The sequence below is a fragment of the Podarcis filfolensis genome (genome assembly GCF_964270895.1).
Source record: "Podarcis filfolensis genome assembly, chromosome: 3".
Lineage (NCBI taxonomy): Eukaryota > Metazoa > Chordata > Lepidosauria > Squamata > Lacertidae > Podarcis > Podarcis filfolensis.
Genome location: NC_139606.1, coordinates 108,626,854 through 108,651,341, shown reverse-complemented (window position 1 = coordinate 108,651,341; position 24,488 = coordinate 108,626,854). Strand labels below are relative to the sequence as shown.

At 42.7% G+C, this 24,488-nt stretch overlaps 1 protein-coding gene and 1 long non-coding RNA gene across 47 annotated transcripts in view; one reads left to right on the top strand and one right to left on the bottom strand.

Annotated features, from left to right (window-relative positions):
* NRXN1 (neurexin 1) overlaps positions 1–24,488 on the top strand; it is a 986,669-nt gene that overhangs the window by 100,953 nt on the left and 861,228 nt on the right. For 26 of the 46 annotated variants that reach the window (XM_083604813.1, XM_083604810.1, XM_083604804.1 and 23 more), the window contains exon 3: positions 24,311–24,340. In XM_083604813.1, the coding sequence (XP_083460939.1) occupies positions 24,311–24,340 (30 nt within the window). Of the gene's footprint in view, positions 1–18,589; positions 18,608–24,310; positions 24,341–24,488 lie in introns of all 46 variants that reach the window. The other 20 variants (XM_083604780.1, XM_083604776.1, XM_083604802.1 and 17 more) reach the window with 1 other exon arrangement.
* The window catches only part of LOC310758919, a 438,564-nt gene that overhangs the window by 163,710 nt on the left and 250,366 nt on the right, over positions 1–24,488 (bottom strand). The window lies entirely within an intron of this gene.

The window sequence follows — 24,488 nt, the reverse complement described above, 5'->3', positions numbered from 1 at the left end:
GTCTGAACTGGCAGAAAGGAAAAGCAGAACATCCGCAGCACAATGACATATCTGGGAATGTAACTCAAAGCACTCCTGGAGCGAAAAGGGACAATTGGAGAGGATGGCAATAGTTAGGGATGGAAGAGAATTTTGTTCCATCCACATTTTATTGAAAGCAAACTGACCTAATTTTCACATTCTAGACTAACACAGGGATAAAGATGGAGTTATATTTGAGAGTTAGCACTTCTCCAAATATTGTGATACAGCTCTTTGCTTAAAAATTGCAACAGAATGTATGAAAATATATATTTGTGCAAAGGTAAAGCAAATTTAGACATGCATGTATTAAGATGGATTACACATTAAAGTGTGTGTGTTTTTGCCATTTCTATACTTCTGTATGACGCGGGTGGCGCTATGGTCTAAACCATTGAGCCTAGGCCTTGCCGATCAGAAGGTTGGCGGTTTGAATCCCTGTGATGGGGTGAGCTCCCGTTGCTCGGTCCCTGCTCCTGCCCACCTAGCAGTTTGAAAGCACGTCAAAGTGCAAGTAGATAAATAGGTACCACTCTGGCGGGAAGGTAAACGGTGTTTCTGTGCGCTGCTCTGGTTCGCCTGAAGTGGCTTAGTCATGCTAGCCACATGGCTACAGGAAGCTGTACGCTGGCTCCCTTGGCCAGTAAAGCAAGATGAGTGCCGCAACCCCAGAGTCGTCCGCGACTGGACTTAATGGTCAGGGGTCCCTTTACCTTTTTATACTTCTGTATGGATTTTTGTAGTGTTTATTTGTTTTTTGTAAAGAAAACACAGATCGATGCAGAAATGGGATGGAATAGACGTCTGAATGAACTCATGCAGCACTGACATAGGCCAGGAATAAAAGTGGTCTGTCCATTCCTACCAGTGTTCCAGTGTAGACTTCTCACATTCATTCCTGCCATGCTTAAGGGGACTTCTGTCATGCCAAGTGCAATTCACCTCCGCAGTTCATGCCTCTTAAATCAAACATCAAAGCGCTCATTGTCTCCTCTTGGAAAAGGTGGGCTCAATATATGCTGGGTAGACCTTCCCCATCCCCAGTTGCCAATATATAAACAAATGGGTGATGGGGACGGGGCGGGCGGGAATGAGAGCTAAATCTGCTGCTATCATTTTTTGTTGGCTGTTATACATTAAGGGTAGAATTCAGCAGCACACCATGACAAACTTTTTGTTTCGGTGCAGGCATTTCTGCTTGCCAGATGGAAGCATCCTCCTCTCTCCATCACCACCTGACATGCTGTTCTGGGAGTTCTTCCCACCAAAGCTGATTTCAGGGGCACAGAGGTGGGGGGTATGTGGGAGCGGTGGGGAAAGCCCCATTGTGCAAGCAGATGTCCTTGCATGGAGCTTCTGCTTAGTGTGAAGTCTTAGACTTAGTGTAAAGTCTAGGTTGTCCTTAAAGTTATGGAATTGCCAGGTCTCTCCCCTCCCCAAATAAAGGCAAAATTCTGTTTCTGTTCTCATGCAGTGATGAGTCTGGGGATCTCTTTGTGGATTTTTTTTTTAAATGTCCCTGTGTTTAATCAGAAGAACCCTGTTGGATCAGACCACAGGTCAAGCTAGTCCAGCATCCTGTTTCTCCAGTGGCCAACCAGATGCAAGCAGAACCTGAGTGTAATAATCTAGTGGGTATTTATGTGGCAGGTTTTCTCCAGGACTGTTCAATATAGGGCTCAAAGTGGATTTGTTTTGTTGTTGTTGTTGTTTAAAATATATTATTAAGTATATATATATCCTACCCTTCCTCTCAAAGAATCCCACACTTTGGTTTCACGTTGAAAAGAATGTTGATTTTTCAGTAGTTGATTCAGGCTTTATGAAACGTATAAAGTTGAGAGTTAAAAAATAAATAAATGGAAAATGCTTGATATGCTTTTCCAAGTACAGCCAGAGACTAACCTTTCAGAAAAAGAAAATGTTTCTGTGCCACTCATATTATATTCTGGGAAATGAGGTATAAAATAATAATAATATTCATTTTCTTTTCTGTTTTTAAATACTTTTTTTTTTTTTTACTGGCACTGCACTCAAGCCTTCTTGGAAATAATTGTGCGTTCCCTAAAGTGTATTGGTCAGGACATGAACTCTGAATGAGTGATTGGATCCCACCCCTTGGTAGATCTGGCAGGTCACATAACTAACATCTCTTGCTTGGATTGCTGCATGCTTTTAGAGGCTTGAGTGCAATCTACTAAGAATGTGTATTGTGAAAAATATGTTTATTGTAATTGTTCCCCATTGCTCATTTGAACTTTCAGCTGAAAGCCAAAGAACATCCTATCCATTTTTCATAAACATTGTGTCAGGCAGAAGGATCTCCATATAGTTCTTTTCTGGGTCATAATAAATTAACTAATTAGTTAATTAACTAATTAAGTGAGGTTTTTTAAAAAATAAGTGAAAAATCCCCAAAATTTTATGTGGACAGATGGTATTATGAGAATGTCTATGTTGTGACTGCATTGCAGAATGCCGTTGTTGGTTGCAGCAAGTGTGTGCTGTCAGTGTAAAGTAAATAGACAGTAAAAATACAGCGTTACGCAGACAGTAGGAAGAAAGCCACAGAGACAGCTATGGGTTTTAGTGGGCCGCAGACGTCTTTATTGCAACATTTACAGATTCACAGCATCAGAATGCATCCTGTGCAGACACTCAAGAACAAACCAGGTTCCTTCGCCACTTAGCAGCCCTCAAAATGCAACACTTGAGACTTTCCTTAACCTATCCATCACCATTGCAAGTCAACCAAACACCTCACGTGAATTTTCTCTCCCCCGCCTTTGCTGAGACCTTTCCCTAAAGCTCAGTTCCTGTCTCGTTGTTTTGCCCAGCAAGGAAATATAGAATAAGTTAACAAGGACAAGCCACACATCACATATTAACCCAGAAGGCACAGAACGACATTAGTGCCTTTTTAATAAATAAATGGCCTGCTCCGTTTGTGGTCCACTAAGCTAAAAGCAGCATAGGGGACACGAATATGAAGCTGCCTTCTTATCACTGGCCTTTCTGGTCCAATATTGTGTATGATGACTGCTTGTGGCTGCCTAGCATCTCTAGCAGAGTTGTTTTCCCCTAGCCTTTCCCCCTGAGATTCTTTGCTTGAGATGCTAGGGACTGGACCTGGGACTTGTCACTTACATATCCTGGAAGGTTGCTAGATCGGCAGTATTGCAGAGGATGCAAAATCGTGAGCAACACAGCCCAACTACCCTCACCAAAGCAAAAAGATCACTTGGAGAGAGGAAAAAAAGGAAGCAGCTGTGTTTGTGCTAATTCCCCCTGCTATTACATACACCTCTGATGTCGGAGCCTGTGGAGAAGGCAGGTCAAAAATTTCAGGACCATGGTGAGCAATGTAGTCCGAAGGAGATTTCCTGCTGGCTGAGAGCTTTACGCCTCTGCCTCTTCTAGACTACACCCCCTTGTGGAGAACTTTAGATACTTCAAGTGCCAAAACTGGCATGCCTTCTCTGCTGCATGCCCTGTGCTGCTGGACTAGTCAACTGCCATGGTAAGCATTCGGTTCCTCAGGCTGGGGGAAGATTTCTCCATGATTCTTTGCTTAGGCATGTTTAACTCAGGGCCAGCAGCATGCTAGGGTCAGTCCAGGACACAGAAGTGGCATGGTCCCCTCCAACAAGACCTGAAAACCCCTATAATGGATAGACAAAAGGCAGGAAATGGCAATGAGTCATGAGAAAAGAAGTCGACCTTTAAAGGGTGGGAAGACTTAAAGCCATAGATAGAAGTTTTACTCAGAGAAGCTTCTAATTTGTCATGTAGATTATATATGAGCAACAAGAATCAGTGGGATGACTGTGAGTACATGATAACTTGACTAAACATCAGGAAGAAGTTTCTGGTGGTAAGAGCTATTCAACAGGGGGATGGACTCCTCTGGATGACTCAACTGGTGTATAGACGTCCAGGAAGTCTTTAATCTATCCTAGACGCAGGTTGTCCAGAGTTTTGCATCTAATAATATATAGAGCTGGACCATAAAGAACGCTGATTGCTGAAGAATTGATGCTTTTGAATTATGGTGCTGGAGGAGACTCTTGAGAGTCCCATAGACTGCAAGAAGATCAAACCTATCCATTCTGAAGGAAATCAGCCCTGAGTGCTCACTGGAAGCACAGATCCTGAAGCTGAGGCTCCAATACTTTGGCCACCTCCTGAGAAGAGAAGACTCCGTGGAAAAGACCCTGATGTTGGGAAAGATGGAGGGCACAAGGAGAAGGGGACGACAGAGGACGAGATGGTTGGATAGTGTTCTCGAAGCTACCAGCATGAGTTTGACCAAACCGAGGGAGGCAGTGGAAGACAGGAGTGCCTGGCGTGCTCTGGTCCATGGGGTCACGACGAGTCGGACACAACTAAATAACTAAGCAGCAACAACAATATAGTCTCATTACGCCCAGATCTAGAGCCCCATATATGTTGCCTTGCCCTCCTCCCTCTGCTCACAGATTTTTGTCAGCACCCTGGCATGAAGCTTTATTGAAGGTTATGTCTTCCATTTTAAAAAATGTAATCACAATACTATTAAAAGGTAATTTGCTATGGGAGGGAGCTTCTTTTCAGGGATGATTGCCATAATTTTTAAAAATTCATTTTAGTAACGAAAAACAGAGATCCACCTTCACTATTTAAGAAAAGGAGGCTGTGAATTCAAAACCATTTTGTGCTAGGGATGCCATTGTAGAACAATAATTTTACTGTTTGATGTATTCTGCCTGCTAATTGCACACTGAGTTATTGCTAGGTGAAATAATTGTTCATAGTCACATTGCCCACTGCTGTCTTTCTCGGCAGACTTAGCAAGGACTGGATGAAATAATCAAATTGTTAAATAGTTTGGGGAGGGACAGGGGGGGGGGGAGAGGTAAAGAAAGAGGGTTTCCTATCTAGAAAGTTTAATCAAAGTATTCTCAAAGATCTTAAAGCAATCTCTAAAATTACCTCTTTATTGCTAAATTCACCCTCAATCACCACCCCCCGGACAAATGATACTTAAGGAATTATGGAATTATTGTAGAATGCCTGTTCCATGCATTATATTTATATCCAAGGTCCATGTATAAGCATCCAGCCTTTCTAAGCAGAGAAAGAAACAAAGTTTGACAGGTGTACATAAAGGAATTGGATATGAAGTTTATTATAGAGACATGCAAGGTTTCTAAAGGAATGTTATATGCAAAGCAGAAATATTTTGAGCAAGGTATGCTTCCAAAAACATGTAGCAGTCGTATACTGTATGGCCAATATACGGTAATCCCTACTTTCAAAATGTGCTGCTGCTCCTTACCATTTAATAATTGCTGTACGTTTATTTTGTGCTGAAATGAAGAGTTCTCTAGTATCAAGCACGGTTTCCTTAGAAAGGTACTTATAGACTGTGATCAAGGCACCTCTTAACCTTCTGTTCAATAAACTCTATAGATTGAGCTCTTTAAGCTGTTTATTGTAAGGCAGGTTTCCCAGATCATAGACTATTCTTGTAGCTCTTTTCTGAGTCCTGTCCTACATCACTTTCTATAGATTTTCTTTAAGGCCAAAGGGAAACTTTTAAATACAAGCATAAGAGCTACTAGACATTCTGTTCCAGTAAAAGTTCCCCTAATGTCCTGCACTGATCTGAAAAGAATAACCCAACATATGAAATAAAAGTTTACATTATTTATGTGCTTATTTTAAGCACTTTCACCCTTCTGTTGGGTCACAGAGGCTCCCAGGGTGGCTCACAAAAGTTCTTGCTCTGAAGTTTACAATCTAAAATGCATAGCATATGAGGAAAAAGGAACGAGGAAGGAAAAGGAAATTCAGACATGAGGTTTTTTTTTTGAAGTTATAGATCTTACATAGTGCAGTTATATAGTTCCATTATATAGTTATATAGTTCCATTTGCATTTAGAGTCTCACATCAGATGGGGATGGGGCAGGGGGAAAGTTGTTTAATGAATTTGAATTTCAAGACAAGCATACCAATTTTGCACTTCATGAAACTGAAAATGTAGCTCTCTTTTGAAATTAGCACTTCTCCAAATTCTGACCAAAGAACGCATATGAAAAATGTGCATATTAGTGAAAGGGGCATACATCAGTGGAAACCACATACCAAGAAATCCATTTTATTATGGGGAGATTGCTTTAACAAATGCACATGCTAGGAAAAATTGGGCATATTAGGATAAATGTTTGTGAAAGCATATGTGCAGACTTTTATGTAGAAATTGAACATTCCTCTGGAAATGGGGAAAACTGAAGTTGAGGTTGAAAAAGTGAGAAACCAAGAAAAAACAAACCCAGAATTGAGAAGTTCACCCAATACCTACATCAGCAGAAGATCTCCCTTATGTATGTCAGTGGCGGTCTTGGCTGTTGTGGCCATACCAAAGAGCAACTTCTTCCTGGAAGTACCTGCCCTTCCAGATCAGATTCTGGAGCAGAGCAGATAACCATGGTGGTCCAGTAGACAGGGCTAACTTCTTCAGCTAGGTGACTATTGATAAACTAGAAAAAAAATATTTTGATAATGAAGAAGCCCACTTATGGATCCAAAAGCAGTGAGTAGGAATAAATGCACAGTTCTCCCAACAGGAGGATCCAGAAAGTAGAGTTTCCCCAAAGGATCAACATTGAGGCCTGTGCTTTCTAACTTAGCCTTAAATTATCTAGAGCTCAGTGTGACCAAACTGTGGGAGGAAGTAGAAGACAGGAGTGCCTGGCGTGCTCTGGTCCATGGGGCCATGAAGAGTCGGACACGACTAAACGACTAAACAACACAACAAGTATGAGCAGTGACGTAGCCAAGTTTGCAGGTGAAACCAAATTGTTTGGCATGATTGAAACAAAAAGGGATTTGCCTTCCTTCAGCCCCTGTATAATTTGCTGAATGCAAATCCTCCAAAATTCTGTGGTTTCTTTCTCTGATATTCCAACCTCCCCCAGGAAGTTGGCACAGGACTACAGAGAGTCTTTTCCTGTTGGAGACTCTCTTTCCTTCTGGGCATCCTGATATCCTGGGACTTGTACCCATCCCAGTTCCTTCTGGGAAAACATGGCACTCTGTGTGTCTTTGGGAGCACACAATACTTCTTCCTCTAATGGCCCCACTTTCTCCCAAGCTATGGTAAATTTTGTTTTTGGTTTCTTGGTTACAAGAAAGAAAGGGGTGGTCATTCGAGGTTGCAAGCAGAATCAAATCAGGAGGCATGATCACTGTAGGCTGACCAGTCTTTAATTCTACCCACAAACATTTGAGCAGAGGTAGAAAACCCTGCTCCAGATTTTAACCCCACTCATAGCCCTGACTCCACTCCTGATCTGCCAAATTCTTTTGTGTTCCTTCCCTGATTTGTTCATCCTCTGGCTCTGTATTGGAAGCCAGTATTTTACAAACAAAAAGGGCTTCTGAGCAAGAGCGTATTGCAGATGGTTTCCTTCAGATGGCAATGGAGGAAGCTCTTGCCAAGTTTCGGGAAACAGAGGGGCATGCTGGGACAAAGACCAATGGAGCAACTCCTTTTGAAATGATAAAATGCAGCCATAAGCTGTTGGTTACATAGACATTAACCTTAGGACACAATTTCGCAACCACAATCAAGCTTGCATTTTTCTTACTGAATTCATTGGAATTTAACAGCTCCCCAGTGACTTACAGATTCCTGCTGAATGCATTTGTGCTGGCAAAGCCCCATCATATTGACAGAAGATGTATGAAGCCCCGCTACATGCAAGACACATCACTAAAAGGAGAAAATAGTGGGAAGATGTTTTGTTGCTCACCAGCTTTCCTCTGTTGTGTGCAGACAGCCCACAAAAGGCTCTGTAGTTTATATCCTGATGGCAAAAGCCATCTCAGGAAAAGGCTTTATTTATATCACCGCCATTAGCATGTTTGCCTTTCAGGGGATACCTCCTTAAAATATTAGCATGCATTATGTTGCCATCTCCAGTGATTCAGTCTCTTCATCTTGAGTAGATATTTACAGTGCAGTCATAGTTATGTATTTTATTTGGCAAAGTTTACAGTGGACACACGGGTTGTGAACGTGATCTGTGTGGGAGGCATGTTCGCAACCCACAGCATTCGCAACTCACAGCGCCGCTTTTTTGCATGCATGGGTCACGATTCGGCACTTCTGTGCATGCGCAAAGTGCGATTTAGTGCTTCTGCTCATGCGCAAACGCCAAAACCTGTTCCCGTAATTCTGGGTTCAGCACAGTGCGCAACCTGAAAACACACAACCTGAAGCATCTGTAACCCAAGGTATGACTGTGTATTGTATCAGATAGTTAAACTATGGAACTCACTCCCACAGGAAGCAGTGGATGGGTTTAAAAGAGCAGTTAACAAATTCATAGAGCACAAGGCTACTTGCCATGATGGCTGTTCTTGGCCTCCACAGTTGGAGGCAGTAATTATTATTATTATTTATTAAATTTGTCCACCACCCTCTACCCGTAGATCTCAGGGTGGTTCACAACATAAAATCACAATATAAAGAAATACAAAATACTTAATAGAAATAGGAACAGAAACAAAGGAATAATCCCCCCTCCCAAAACACATTCAAAAGGGCATTGAATCAGTCAATCAGCCAGAGGCCTGGTTAAAGAAGGGCGTTTTTGCCTGGTGCCTAAAGGTGTATAAGGAAACTGGCAGCTGAACCTTTCCTGGGAAGAGCGTTCCAGAAATGGGGAGCCACTGCAGAAAAGGCCCATTGTTGTGTTGCCACCCTATGGGCCTCTCGTGGAGGAGGCACACAAAGAAGTTCCAGTTCCTGGAAACTGCAGGATGATGAGTGCTCTTGAGTTCACATTCTGATTTCTGATTTCCTAAAGGCATCTTCTAGGCCACTGTGAGAACAGCATGCTGGGCCAGATGGTCCATTTGCCTGATCCGTCAGGCTCTCCTTATGCTCTTATCTCCCTAAACCAGGAGAACGGACATCAAAATGGCAATTGTGATTCAAGATAAGTAACTGTTAAATGAATCACATTTTGGAGACGGGGGTTGCAACTTTATATATATAGACATGAAGTCTGAACTGGTGATGGTGATGAGGAACCAAGACACCACCACCATTATTATTATTATTATTATTATTATTATTATTATTATTATTATTATATACCACCTTCATCTGTATACTGCCCTTCATTGCAAGGCAGGTCACAACAGAAAAAATACAAAATGAGAATACAAAATACATAATAAAACAAAAACAAACCAATGACTTCTCTCCCAATAGCTCCATTTAAAAAAATAACCTAATACATGGCAGCTGTGAAAAGGCAAATTCCATGATTGGGACCATTAGGAAGGGCTTGATAATAAGTTGTGACTATTGGTATGCCTTTATACAGATCCATGATGCAGCTGTACTTTGAATACTGAGCATAGTTCTGATGGCTGCATCTCAAAAAGGGTGATGCGGCAGCTGGTTTCTGAAGATGAGCTTCTGTTCTCATGTCCTGTTGATGTGCTTCAAATAGGCCACTGTTGGGGAACAGGATGCTGGGCCAGATAGGGCCTTATAGCCTTTTGTTCTGGGCTATTCTAGACATGCACCATGAATTGAGCATGAGAAGGCATCATGGTGTGTGGTGGTAGTGGATGGGGAGCAACGACCTGTGACTACATCAGGTACCCAGAGGTCAGGAGGGATGTTTCCCTACCGGAGTAAGTTATAATTCTCACCTGCTTAGACTTTATGAATCCAGCTGGTATGGTTTGCAGTTGCTATATTTATGAATCTCAGTGCTTTGTTTTATGAGCCTTTTTGTTTTTGTATATGCTGGAAGCCGCCCAGAGTGGCTGGGGCAACCCAGTCAGGTGGGTGGGGTACAAATAATAAATGATTATGGTTATGATTGTTGGTGGATGTGGTCACAAATAATGCAATGACTGGATTTAAGAAATGTGTAGAGAATAAGGGTGCCCTATCAGCTAAGATGACTAGGGCATCCTTCTTCACACTTAAGGGCTTCCGCAAACTTGGTAACAAAGTGTGAAAGTTAATGACCAACACAATAATGCTCTGTTGTGGTTTGAGGACCCGAGCCCCGCAAGGTGGAATGAATACACAAGGACACGAGATATAAGGTTAATGGGCAAGAAAAGGCCACAACTTTATTGATTACAGCAAGTGAAAAGGTATTGGCTTAGGCATTGGATTACGACAGCTGACTCCACCCCCTCAGAGAGGGGTGAGTCGAAAACCAAGGGGGTTTATTCACCAGTAGGTGGAGCCTGTTGATGCTAATCCAACTATAGGCTCTCCCCTGATGTCACCGAGGGTCGTGCCATGGCCTCCCGCCAAGCAGGCATCGGACAGAATACACGACCGCCAGATTCCTTTAACGGAATACACAAAAATTGAAGGCATAGGCGATGGCCACACCTAGCCCTTCGACACACCACAACACATTATTCCAATGCCTAACCTACCCACCAATACCACGAAAGTTGTGACGATTGCTACGAGGTAGGCGAAAAAACCACAAAGCCTAATGCCAAATGGAAAAATTCCTACCAGGCCCCCCGGACAACCAGGGCGACCAACCTAAGGTCCATAGCAAGGCCAAAGAAAATAAGACCCTGAGCTAAAAGGGAGTGGAGGGTGGGTGACTCATGGCGGGGCAAGGAAGAGTGAGGCCGAGGAGGGGCTGGCGCCACAGCATATAGGCTGCCGTACACGCCCCCTCTGAGGCACCTGGTTGGGTGCCTCGCCCTGCCGATGGGCGTGGGCGCCAGCCAGGTGATTGGGAGGCAGGGGGCTGACGCCCCCTGCTGGAGGCGGAGCTCAGCTCCCGCCCACAACCACTCCCCTCTCTTCCAGGAGGAGAGTCTTTTGCATCCTGGAGGAGTATTATGCTTCATTTAAAGCAGTAGGATTTGGTGAGATAAGAGCTAGCATCTTTGGGATAGTGCTTTTCAAAAATGTGAAATGAGGACCTGCTAGGGGAAGGCAAGAACTCTTGGACCTTCCTATCTACATCTTGCATTTTCCTTAGATCACACCATGTTGAGACACTGACTTTCTTCTACATCCTTTCCCATGGATGGAAAAGGAGTATGGCTAATATTCTTTTACATTGTGTGGCAGTACTGGAAGCTGCCAGTGTTACAATCCCATGTAGCTTCTTCCCTATCCATGTTTTTGGCTTGAGTGAGGCGCGTGGTGAACTGATGCTCTGAAAAATTTGTTTTTCCTTGGCTTTTGATCAGTGTGGCAGTGATGGATAGAAAAGGCCCCATTGGAAAAACACTCATCAATCCCGCACCTGCGTTTCACTTCCTGTGGTTCTGCCTTCAAAGACATCAAATAGCTTAAAGGGCAGTGTAATTTCTCTCTCTTTCTCTCTTGTTCATTGATCTCCCTTTACTATGGACATTGGCAAGGACAATTCTGGACACTGTTCAGCCTACTGGCTTGCCGTTGTTTTCACTTGTTTATATCCAAGGGAGACTAAACCAGCATGTTTCTTGTTTTATATGAGACTGACAGAGTAATTGCATGTAGATCTACTCAGAAGTAGGCCCCACTGAGTTCAGTAGGGCTTACTCCCAGGTAAGTGTGTATAAGATTGCAGCCTTATGGAACCATGTAGATATCTACCATCTACCATGTACATGTCTGGAAGCGGTTGGAGGATGGATGGTGGCTAACAGATTGAGGTTGAATCCTGACAAGACTGAAGTACTGTTTTGGGGGACAGGGGGCGGACAAGTGTGAGGGACTCCCTGGTCCTGAAATGGGTAACTATGCCCCTGAAGGACCTGGTGCACAGCCAGGAAGTCATTTTGGACTCACAGTTGTCCATGGAGGCACAAGTCAATTCTGTATCCAAGGCAGCTGTCTACCAGCTCCAGCTGGCACGCCGGCTGAGACCCTACCTGCCTGCGCATTGTCTCGTCATAGTGGTACGTGATCTGGTTATCTCCCATTTGGACTACTGTAATGCCCTCCACGTAGGGCTACCTTTGAAGGTGACTTGGAAATTACAACTAATCCAGAATGTGGCGGCTAGACTGATGACTGGGAGTGGCCACCATGACCATATAACACCAGTCCTAAATGATCTTCATTGGCTCCCAGTGCGTTTCTGAGCACAGTTCAAAGTGCTGGTGCTGACCTTTAAAGCCCTAAATGGCCTCGGCCCAGTATACCTGAAGGAGCGTCTCCACCCCCATTGTTCAGCCCGGACACTGAGGTCCAGCACCAAGGGTCTTCTGCTGGTTCCCTCATTGTGAGAAGTGAAGTTACAGGGAACCAGGCAGAGGGTCTTCTCGGGAGAGGTGCACTCCCTGTGGAACACCCTCCCTTCAGATGTCAAGGAGATAAAGAACTATACAGCTTTTAGAAGACATCTGAAGGTAGCCCTGTTTTGGGAAATGTTTAATGTTTTATTATGCTTTGATATATGCTGTAAGTTGCTCAGAGTGGCTGGGGAAACCCAGCTAGATGAGTGGAGTATTATTATTATTATTATTATTATTATTATTATTATTATACATTTACGTTTATGGCATCAGTTGCTGCAGTTTTCACGCACCGATGAATTAGCAATCCAGTCTTCCAGTTTGAAAATTCTGTATGTGGCAGATTATATTTAAGTGACCCGCTGCTTCTAAACAAAAGATAATGTTCATTTAGAACATTATGTAAATACACTTTCTTCCATAGAAATCAGGAGGTGCACCTTAGTAATATGCCACACAGTACAAGGCCATTTGATGGCCGCCTCACAGTCCTTGTGGCACTAGCTTAAGCCAGCCTTGGGGAGGAGGCTCAAGGCTCTGGCAGAGCTCTAGAGCCCTTCTACCTCCTTCCCAATGCCTGGTAAGCACCAGCTTGGCTTTAGAAGGAGGCAGGAGGACTCTAGGACTCCACCAGAGCCCTCACACCTTCTTCCCGAAGCTGGGCAAGTCCTTAAAGGTAAAGGTACCCCTGCCCGTACGGGCCAGTTGTGTCCGACTCTAGGGTTGTGCGCCCATCTCACTTAAGAGGCTGAGGGCCAGCGCTGTCCGGAGACACTTCTGGGTCACGTGGCCAGCGTGACGAAGCTGCTCTGGCGAGCCAGCACCAGCGCAGCACACGGAAACGTCGTTTACCTTCCCGCTATAAAGCGGTACCTATTTATCTACTTGCACTTAGGGGTGCTTTCGAACTGCTAGGTGGGCAGGAGCTGGGACCGAAGATGGGAGCTCACCCCGCCGTGGGGATTCGAACCGCCGACCATGCGATCGGCAAGTCCTAGGCACTGAGGTTTTACCCACAGCGCCACCCACGTCCCTGGGGCAAGTCCTTACCAAGCTTTAAATACGTACCCTCCTTGGCTGTGTGCCTGATGCAACCACACTGCTCGCATTGCCCTAAATCCACCTCTGGACGGAAGTTTTGCCTTTTACTCCCCTCCGCCCCCTGCAGGCTTTATCTAATTTGGTGATCTTCTTGTTTTTGTACATCAGACGTGTTCTTCTCCATATCATTTTTATCCCTTACTTTCCTTGAAAGCATGCGATCTAATGTCCTGCACCAAATGCACCCTTGAAATGGCAGGTGTTGGAGCCTTACTAATCGCTTTGCCCATGTATCCACATGCAGAAAAGAAAAGGTGTTCTACAGCCCAGCCTTAACCATGCACACCACACACACGTCTGCTTCAGGTCACAACTTTAAAGCAAATTTAAGTTTTAAAAAGTGGAAGAGGGGCCTAAGGCTTCCGCTTAACATATAGCTGAGCAAGAACTGAATATGCAAAGTTATACATATCCCTCCCCCCTTTACTTAGGGTAAGGGGCTGTGTCTCAATGGCAAAGCAGCATGCTTCACTTGCAAAATGTCAGTATCCGGCATCTCCAAGTAGGACTGGAAAGGGCCTCTGTTTCAAATCCCAGAGAGCCACTGCCATTCAGCCTAGATGGACTTAGCAAAAGGCAGCTTCCTAAGTTCATAATTATTTCAGTGTAGATGATGGGCTTCAAGTTAGAATGTGGGTAGGGAGCCTCTTTTGACCCAATAGATTGTGGAAGACGAGCAGATGTAATTTCAAACACCAGAAATTCCTGTATTCTTTATGTATTGATTTATCAGCCTTTGCTCTGCCTTTTATTTATTTATATTCATTTATTAATCAAATTTTATAGATCGCTTCACAGCATGAAACTGTTGAAGTGGCGTATGCAGTAAAAACGCAAGAAAGCACAGAAACATAAGATTCTGTTTGTTGAATTCTTCAGCAAACTCTTGAAACATCAACGAACTCGAAAACCTTAAAAACAATAGCCATTCCAACTCTAGAAACAATTTCATCAGATATAAAATTAGTATTCCACAGATGGCTGGGTTGTGCATCAGGGAAAGCCTTCCTAAACAAAAATGGCTGCTGTAGGTTCATAAAGATCATGATGCTATTCACCTGTCTGATCTCAGTGGATAATTGATTCCAGGGAGCTGGAGTTGCAATGCTAAAATCCTGTGTTTTTTTGTACACCTCTGGGGCACATGGTACTCTCAGCAGTGCCCCATCTGAGGACACAGAGGAGAAAAACAGTCTTTTAAATATCATGGCCTCAGGTTGGTTAGGACTTTAAATACGCCAAGCAGGACCTTCATAGAAACACAGAACATTAGAGTTGAAAGGGATCCTGTGGATCATTTAGTTCAACCCACTGCGATGCAGGAATATGCAGCTGTCCCATACGGGGATCAAACTTGCGACCTTGGCGTTATCACCACTGTGCTCTAACCAAATGAGCCGCTTGGTTGTATCTTGGCTCCTGGTTGCATATTGGCACCAAAGGATCTGCCAAGGTAACTTGCTAATTACATAAATAATAATAACAACACCGTCATTAAATACAGTTGTTGTTGTTAAAATTTCTATACCGCCCTTCATGTGAAGATCACAGGGCAGTCTGCAATATAAAAACACAGAAATACATACCATAATAACAAACAATAACAGTAAACAACCCACCCATCCGGACTGTGGGTGCTAACCACTCAGGAGGTGCACAAATGAATAAGAGTGCTGGACTGAAAAAGCCTCAGTATGACTTTCAAGCCTCACTATGTAATGACAAAGAAAGCTACGTCTCCATTAACCTCAGCATTCAAGGGGGCTCGCAGAGGTGAATAAATAGGGTAATAATGCAATTACAAGGCAAGTCACATAATATCTGTGAAAGTTTCAGGTGCTTTGTACCTCCATTCTTGCCTTCTTGTAGATTAATTAGGACTGGGAATCAGAGCCCCCTGCCTCCCTTTCTCCTACATAGGCATTGACTGAACAAGCCAAGCCCTGAAGCTTATTCCCTATTTTCCATGGCCTACTACTAGCAGCATCATTTCACTAAGCGCTAGTTGACTACTTTATTTTGTAGGGTCTAATTAATGCAGAGGCACCGACCAGTTTCCAAACACAGGTTCAAACCTGCCCAGATACCTAGAATGCTGTTGGTGTGAATGTGTTTTAATTTATTGCTGGTTTTCATTCTTTAAGTGTTTCCAATAGTTGTTTTGATTGTTTAACCATAATTCTATTGCTTTCTTCATTTTGCGAACGACTCTGAGGGTGGTTGTTGTTTATAATCAAGCAGTATATAAATGTTATGAAACAAACAAGCAAACAATGTGTACATTTGGGTAGCTTACATCAGAACGCTGGAGCTCCTTAATCCTCATCTCACACAGTGACCCATTCAGAGGTGACACTAAACCAAACTGTGAACGTGTAAACAAGCAAGTTCCTATGGGGGAGATTGCAACTGATTTGCTTCTTCTCCAGACCTGATGCTTCTGTGAAGCTGTAGGCTAATCCATTCTTTGGCTTAGCATTTCATCCAAACCCAGGCATATGGTTTGACTTACTCCAGACAAACCACTACTTTTATCCATACTTCCCCGCTCCCTGGTCTGTACCTTGTGGAGAAGATGAACCATGAGTCACAGCATTCTAAACCAAACCATGGCATATCTCACAGCAGCACAGCAGCTGGGGGATGAATTGGAAAGACTTACTGTTACCTGTGAACTGAGTTTATAGGCTAGAATAATGTGTACATTTTCCCATCCTACTTACATCAAATCTGTGGAGCACCAGAATACTCGTTTGATTGTGGTGAGATCAGTGTGCCAGCAATTCAAACCCTATGTTTATAGTGCAGGACTGAACATGTGACCCACCAAGCCAAACACAGCACACCAACCACACTTAGAGAGATTTCCTCCAGCTTCTGCATTTGCTGCCTGCTGGGGACTGCAAAACCAGAGTTTTTCAAGCAATGGGAAAGTTACTCTTCTTGCCGCTCCTCTCCCACAACTATTATTCAACACACTGCATAGTTTGTTTGTGTGCTTTGCTATAAAGGAAACTGCCTCAGGAGCACATATGCTGTTTTCCAAGTTCTCCGTTTGGCAAAATTAAGTTTTGATGGATTCAGTGAAGACAGCTTCTGAATGGAAAGAAATAATTCTGCTGTATATGGATTATGCACTTCCGGAATGTACCAGTTTGGTTAGGATTGAGTGTCCGGTTTGATGCTCTTCAAATCGCTTTACCTGGTGCAGTTCTACTGCAATCAGAATAGCCATGGGTAAGCTATGTGAGAGCTGCATTTAGACCAGTTACCTCCCCATATTTTCAATAATTATATGCAGTAATGAGATATTTTACTGATTTTGAATTCAAGAGAAATTGTCACTGTGAAATGCAGAATTAAGTAGTTTCATTACAGTAAGTAGACATAATTATGCTGCTGTCACTCATTTGTACTACTGACCTCCTAAGACTTCCCTAGCCTGTTTACTAGGATTATACAGTTTGACCTTAAACAAGCAAGGTGGAATTATTCTGGAACTAGACACTGCTTCTACATGGTTTGCAGTTTTGAGAAATAGCCTTTGCCTTTCATAATTCAGCATGGATTAGAAGGAGTGCAACTTTCACAGGAAATTGTGAAAAATCTAAGCTGGGATGGCCAGGATGGTGTCTGCTTGACTCTTAACTTCCTTCAGCCCCAGCTAGCGTGGCCAAAGGTGATGGGTGATAGGAGTTGTAGTTCATTGAAATTTGAAGCGTATCAGGTTGTGGAAGGCTGGTGTAGAATGGTCAGAGTACAGAAGAGAGAAGGAATTCCATCAAGCTTAGCACCAGTTCTTGACACCTTAGATCATTTGCTGGGGCTCTGGTGCTTGCCCTTCAAACTGGTCTACAAGTTCTTTGCAGTGCTTTGCAGCAACCGTGCTTCAGGGGCATGGATGGGATTTTAAAATGGTAGCTTGTAGATATCAACTGCTGCCGCTGGCAGATGAACCCAAGTCCGGGAACCCGCTGAGATGGGTCGATGTCGGGTCATGTTGCAGAGAGTCGCTTTAAACTTAGAGCTAGCCTTGGATTCTCTACTTTTAACAGATGTGAATAAAAAAGGTGATTTTGGCTGGCGCGGCATTTTTCTCCTGTGAGGCACAGTGCCACCTGCTTCACTCCATTGAAGAAGATACCACTGTCTGCATTATGTTGCTCTAGGGGCAGCTCCGCATTTAGAAAGTCTGTAAGCATGAAAGCAGCTCGCACGGAATGTCTCCACGAGAGATGCAGACTGGCTGAACCCTCATTTCCCAGGACTCACTGGAAACAATTGCCCTGTGCAGATGATCTATTAACAGAGAAAGCTCTCTGGGGAATGTGACAGCCATTAAACCAGTACAACACCCAAAATAAGTGTGTAGTGCAGCTGTACGTATAGAGAGTTTGATTTAAAGTAGGCATTGACACTTTTTTTGGTTTCCTTGTTGTTATTATTTTTAACTGGCCCTTCTTCTGGGTCTCTAACATATGCATAAACCTGGCCCACACATTTGGCTAAGTGAAGCTTTCTTTGGCATGGAGAGAAGCAGAGCAAAATCCATCACCTGCTGCAACCATACGTCTGTGCATCCCGCTCTTCTAAAAGGCACAGGAGCAGGCAGTCAAGTGTATCTTTTTCAATGCCAGAGCTTACCCCTGCAGTGTGTGAAGTAAACCTGGCTCTGGGCTTTTATAGACAGCTTTTCCTTGGCCACTGAGTGGTCTCAACCAGCCTCCCTCCCCCACTTTATCTGGAATTAAGAGGGAAAGGGTTTCTAATCCAGAGGCAGACTTGAATCCCAGGCACTTTTTTCGTTTCTCATTTTAGAAATTAACTATTCGACACCATAGCACCCTTTGAAGTCATTGACTAACCTAAGGAACTCGTAGTGGATGAATCCATTTAACAAACAAACAAACAACAATCACCCCTTTCACTTGAGATATTGCACTTTTCTTTTGTTTTGTACCACTTGCAGGAGTGGGGTTTTCCTTTCAACAGAAGAAACACTGCCTCCCTGTGCTTTTTGGTCTCCCCTGCCCCACTTCCTTCTGGATAGTAGCAATGGATCACTTGCATGTGGTGTCCGGTGCCTTGCATGATGCTCACATGCAAAGGCAAGTTCCAGTCTGCATGCTGCTTAATGAATGTTTTTTCTTTCCCTTTTTCTCTCCCTCCTTGTTATGTGCTTTCAGAAGACAACTATGTGGAAGGTGGGTGCTTTCTATCTTATTTTCCTAAGCTCTTTTCTTACCCTTCCTATCCCTCCTGTTTAGTGTTTTGCCTCCTGGTTAGTGTTTATAGTGGTGCTCCTTATCATTCAATACGGTAAGTTGATTTTCTTCTTTCCTTCTGGGACTATTTTAAGTTTCAACATGGTGGTGGCGGCGTAAGTTGCCCCCTCCCCCCTTTAAAATGTACTGTTGAAATTGGGAGAATCTCTTGGTTTCAACAGTGGCAGGGGGAGGGGAGGAGAGATTTTCTGGTCAGCATTAATGCACTAATAATGGCTTAGGAACTAAGAGAGAAAGAACATGGACGTTTATTTGTGTTGTATAACCTTAATCATGGGATCGCCTGGCTTTCTCGTTGTTTTTGTACATTTGAAGAGTCAGCAGCCTTGCATAAGGGTTTTTGTGCCCAGAAAGTTTTTAATCTGTTGTTCCCTAACTGCACCCTGCTTTTGAAGCTCCCCAGAGTTTTTTAAAAAGCACCATGCAATGTGGTCTTATTGTTGCACATACAGATATCATCGCCATAAGTACTACTGCCTACCATCACCATTGTCACACCAGAAGCTCCTGGCCCCTGCTCAGGGCAAGCCCAATGGCAGTTGTGTCATGGAGGGACTGCTGTTAGGGAGAAGAAGCTTGGAATGGCCTTCTGAGCATGTGCAAGCCCTTCCATGCATCTTGAGGGGCTTGCTATATTGTGGTCACAGTTTTTGACACCAGTAAGTGGGAGCAAAAATACATCTAGAGATGACTCTCTAGCCCCCGTGACTTGTGCCACAAAGGTTGATTGTGATACTGTGACTCAGGGTCACTACCAATCTGGTGTAGAGAGAAGCTGTTACTCCCTTTTTTTTACTGTTCTATAAGGGGAGGGAGAGAAATGACGGATCCATAAAATGATGGATGAAAATCTGAAATCATTGGCAAAACTGCCCTTACTTCAAGACAGGCCATTCATTTGCCATTTGTTAAACTAATTGGCACTGATTGCCATTCATTCTGGTCCTCTATAAGAGTACTTAATGTCCACATTAGTTAGTTATGTGAGCCATTAGCAGCTTCTTATTTATTAATTACATTTTTATGACACAAAATACCCTGGTGGTTCACAGAAAAAATATATAGGAAGAAATGGAATTCAGTTCTGTCTTATACCTGTTCGTTATTTCATTGCTCTTTGTGGCATTATGCTTCGGCCCCCAAACATCTGATTTAAGTGCCTCTCATGTAAGGTGTCTTTGCTCATTATTATTACTATTATTATCATTTACCCAATTTAAAATACAGCACGAAAATCTGGTTTAAAAGAACTTTACAATTATAGAAAAAAGCAGTCACAAAGCACATGGCGACTCCTGAAAATATGCGTCTCAGACACCAAAGGCCAAAAGGAGAGTATGGGCACAATCAATATCCTTAAGTAAACCACCCCAAATGTGGAAAACTAACATATAGTATTGACTACATGGTAAGACACATGTAGGTGTGTGGGGGTTTTGCAGCACCTTAGGTAAAGCACAGGACATCCATGCTCATTGTTGATTACTATAATATTTACAGGGGTCCAATGAGACTTTTAGACCAGGCCCCCCAGTTAGGGATCAGACAAGCTGATTGTATCAGCCATGCATAGTGGTCTAGTGCTGAGCTAGCAGAAAATGCAGAAGGTTGTCTTCTGCCTGGGCCACTAGGCATGCCAGGTGAGCTGGGGTGTTCTTGGTGGTTCACAAGTTATGTGGTCCTGTCTTCAGGTTTTTTCCTGGACTTGTTTTCAGGCAGAATCATTCCCATCCAGAGATATCATTATTATTATTATCATTACTATTATTATTATTTAAGACTATTCCAAAGGAACACACGGCAAGTTCAAACAACCAAGCCGAGGATTTAATGAAAGGGAATAGCTTCTGAGAGTCCAGTGCAGCTGACATGAAAGTGCACTGTGAGTCAGATATTCAGCCAGCCTACATCACTGCATCTTCACAGCACTCTGTGGAACCACTTTAATTAAGAGCAGATAAGGATTTTCTCTGTTAAGCAAGAATTTCCTTAACCAAATTGACCTTAGGGGGGGAAATAAAATAAAAAGACGGGCGTAAGATATCATTGGCCCATCTTTGCAAACTAGCATATGCCGAAGGGTAGTAGTTGAAGTTGAATATGCAAAAAATCTGCTTGTAGCGTGTACATATATCTATATATTCTAAATCTCTTAGGACTCATTTACATGATTCCTTTTTTGGCATGATGCTCAGCCGTAGAAGAAGTCATGGTGCATCATTTCTAATGTTAAATGAATCATTTTAAGTGCTAAAGTACCTTGAACCAATCTAGCTGTTTTGTAAATATAATTCTTTAAGGTAGAGCTCCAATGTGGACACTAAGTTTCTAGTTTCTAGTTGTAGTGCATAGTAATATTTAATCAAACACCTATCTAGAGTTTCTTGTTTGTTTGTTTTTTGCTTTACAAACAATCTGTTCTTGTGTCCTGAGCATTTTTAAGAATATCCACCTAAAAAGGAAAGAAAAATAAAAACATTTTCCATGTCGTAAGTTCACCAGTAGCAATGAATGGGTGCCAATTGCGAATAAATACTGGGCAAGCTTGGCTGTTTCAAAACTTTTGCTAAATGCAGGTAAAATAAAGACCACTCTTATAAGACAGGTGTGGAGAACCTTTAATCCTACAATTGTTGCTGAGCTACTTCTCCAATTAGTCCCAGCAAGCATGGCCAGAGGGAGTCTTAATTCAACAACATCTAGAGGGCCAGAGGTTCCTGGCACTTGATCTAGGACATTAGAACATTTCTCAGTGCAAGGTGAAAATTTGCAAATTATGATATGCAAGTCAAAATGTTCTGGGAAACCCACATAACTGGCCATGCTTTGCAAGCAGTTCTTCTGCATCTCTAGTTAGGACTGGGATAGATTCTTACCTGAAACCCCAGAGAGCCACTTCCAGTCACTGAAGCCAGTACTAAGGTAGAGGGACCAATGAGAGCTTCCTTTATTCTACATATTTCAGTATGTATATGTCAGAATAAAATGAGCTGGGATTGTATGCACCCTGGCTCTGCAGAGAATTCTAGGCATTCACTAGGAGCAGGAATGTGCAGGCACTAATGTGTGCAAACAGGGATTGGGAACCCATGGTCCTCCTGACATTGCTGGACTCCAGCTCCCATCACCTGCAGCCAGCATAACCAATGGACAGGGATGATGGGTGTTGTAGTCCAACAGCATCTGGAAGGCCATAGGTTGCCCATCCCTGAGCTATTGGAAAGAGCATTGATGGTCTCACTCTTGTTCCTGCAACTTTATGCACATAGGAGATGTTCAGGGTTTGGGGATTTATTTGTTTTGTTTTCTGTCCCACCGTAACCATTGTATCCAAGACACCGATACTTATTTCAGCCCTTGCCCACATTTTTTTAAACAACAACAAAAACAAACTTAAAGGATCATTTTCACAGTGATTTATCATATTGCAAAATACAATTTTCCTTGTGCTCTAAAGAAACCCAGGACCCAGATGGTGCTTCATATTGTGTTTTACTTGCATACAGGAGCTTTTCAGTTCCCTCTTCCAGTACCAGCCCTCTTATGACCCCAGAATCCCCCCCCCAATCAATCTCACAAGCAATAAATAAATGAAAAAGAGAAAATTAAGGTACTAGTAGACATAAAACTTTGAGCATATTTCTCATGGAACATGAAATGATTTTGATTGACACGGTTTCATGGAACATGCTCTTCTAATTCAGGAGCCCACGTCTTTGGGAAAATGTGATACAGTTATATGTTATATTCATTCAAAAAGCACAAATTGCTTAGTGATTTTTTTTTTTCCAGTAGAGGAGAATCTTCAGTCACAGAGAACCTGGTACATCCAATTTCCAATCCTAAAGACAGTTAAAAATCCACAAAGGAAAGGAATTGGAAAGCACTACACTCATGAGCCGAAGTTACAGTTCGACAAAAGCTGCAGTCCTAAGCACTGTTAGCTAGGGTGAAGCCCCAGTGGGAGCTAAGTGGGACTTACTTCTGAGTAAACAAGCTTACACTCTACAAGTGTACAAGCTTACACTCTACAACTACAAGACTGAAATCATTACAAACTTCCTTCACTTAGTACACTGGCACTTATTGCAGAGTTGACATAGACTGGTGGACTCCCATCTTGTCTTCTCTAAAATTGTGCAATTTTTGAGGCTGTCATCAAGTTTATGCTACAGGATCAGAATTTTAAAAACACAAAATAAATAAATAAAATGGTTTACTGCAACAGAAGCCAAAATAAGATTCTTCATGTGTCCAGATGCTTAATACAGATGAATTGTCAATTTAGAAGACATACTGCGTTCAATGAAAAACTTATTACATTGTTTAAAACCTTATTTCATCAACTGATTTATTATATGAAGTGGCGTGTTTGGGGTGTGGGCTCTCTGCTTTTGAAATATTTCCTTCCTCCAGATCACTTGTTATATGTCTTATGTGTGCGCCTAATTTTTTATGTGATTTAAAAATCTCAAACTTAGGAATCTTACCTTCCAGCAAAAACCAGCATATTATTCTATTGCACACCTTCTTTGTGTGAACCAACCAAAAAAATAATGTGGGATGTACCATGAAATTGTTCCAGAGTGAGAGAATCACAATTTTATAGCTTGGGGGGCATCTAGATGACTACTATTTGGATTTCCCCCCTAAACCAATTTGCTAAGTATCTATTTATAAAGTGGCATAAGAGCTAAACTTTTATTTAAGGGGATATAAGATGTGATATGCCAAATTTGCTTATGAGGGGAAAAAATATACCAATTCTTTTGCAATTGCTTTAGCTCATTTTTTTAAAAAATGGATTCGGAGAACTTGCTTTGCTTAGCCCAATTAAAACTTCAGTTCTCCACAATCGGCAGGGGGGCGGGAGAGTTAATTGGGAAACTGATTTCAGCATCAATGTACTTTAAGCACAGCATATTTTAATTTGGAGAAACTACTTGGTGCCGAAACAAAGGGATTTTCTCCCCAGTTACAATTAATGCTGATATTTGCTTCCATCCCAATGGATGACTAACAATTTTCCTGCTCAGGAACAGATCTTATTCTACTCAAATGTTTCACACAAACAAGGAGACATCCCTTGCATTATCATTTCAATGTGACAAAGGAATTATTTTGTTTGATTATTTGAAATGCTCATTTTCAACGAGGGGAAAAAGATCAGACCCAGCCCATTCTTCAGGTTGACACTGTTCTACGTTTGGAAATTTGGGAGGGGGAAAAAAAGGAAAGCTATTTTGCAGCTAAGTGTCCTCCTACTGGAAACGATGAAATTGGGAGACTGAGTGTTCCAGGAATTTGTTGAACTTGAAATGATTTTCTTATTATTTTTTTTGTCTTCAGCCCAACTTTAATGCCTAGGGAAGAAGCTGTACAGAGCAGCGTTAATCTGTGTTAGAACAGAAGCCAAATGGCCCCTTTGCCCCATTCCCAACCCCACAAAAAGCATTCCAACCAGTGGTTGAAAAATGCTGTTTTAATTTTCCACTGTAATGGAAAACATCTCACAGGAAACAGATGCCTGTTGCAAAAAACATTTTTTGGGGGTCACTGTGACAATACCAGCTTCCCGTGCACCCTTATTCATTGCTGACTGTGCTCTTGTTTCCCTTTAAGGTCTGGCGCACTTGATGATGGGCGACCAAGGTATGGGTTCTGCTCCTTTTCCACTCTGCTTTCATTGTTCCTTTATTTCATTTTGGTTTGTTTTCTTTTTTCTTCTGTAGCTGCTTCAAAATCCATCATGGCAAATGATGGCCAAATGCTTGCGAGCTTTCTTGGGCTGCAAATTAGC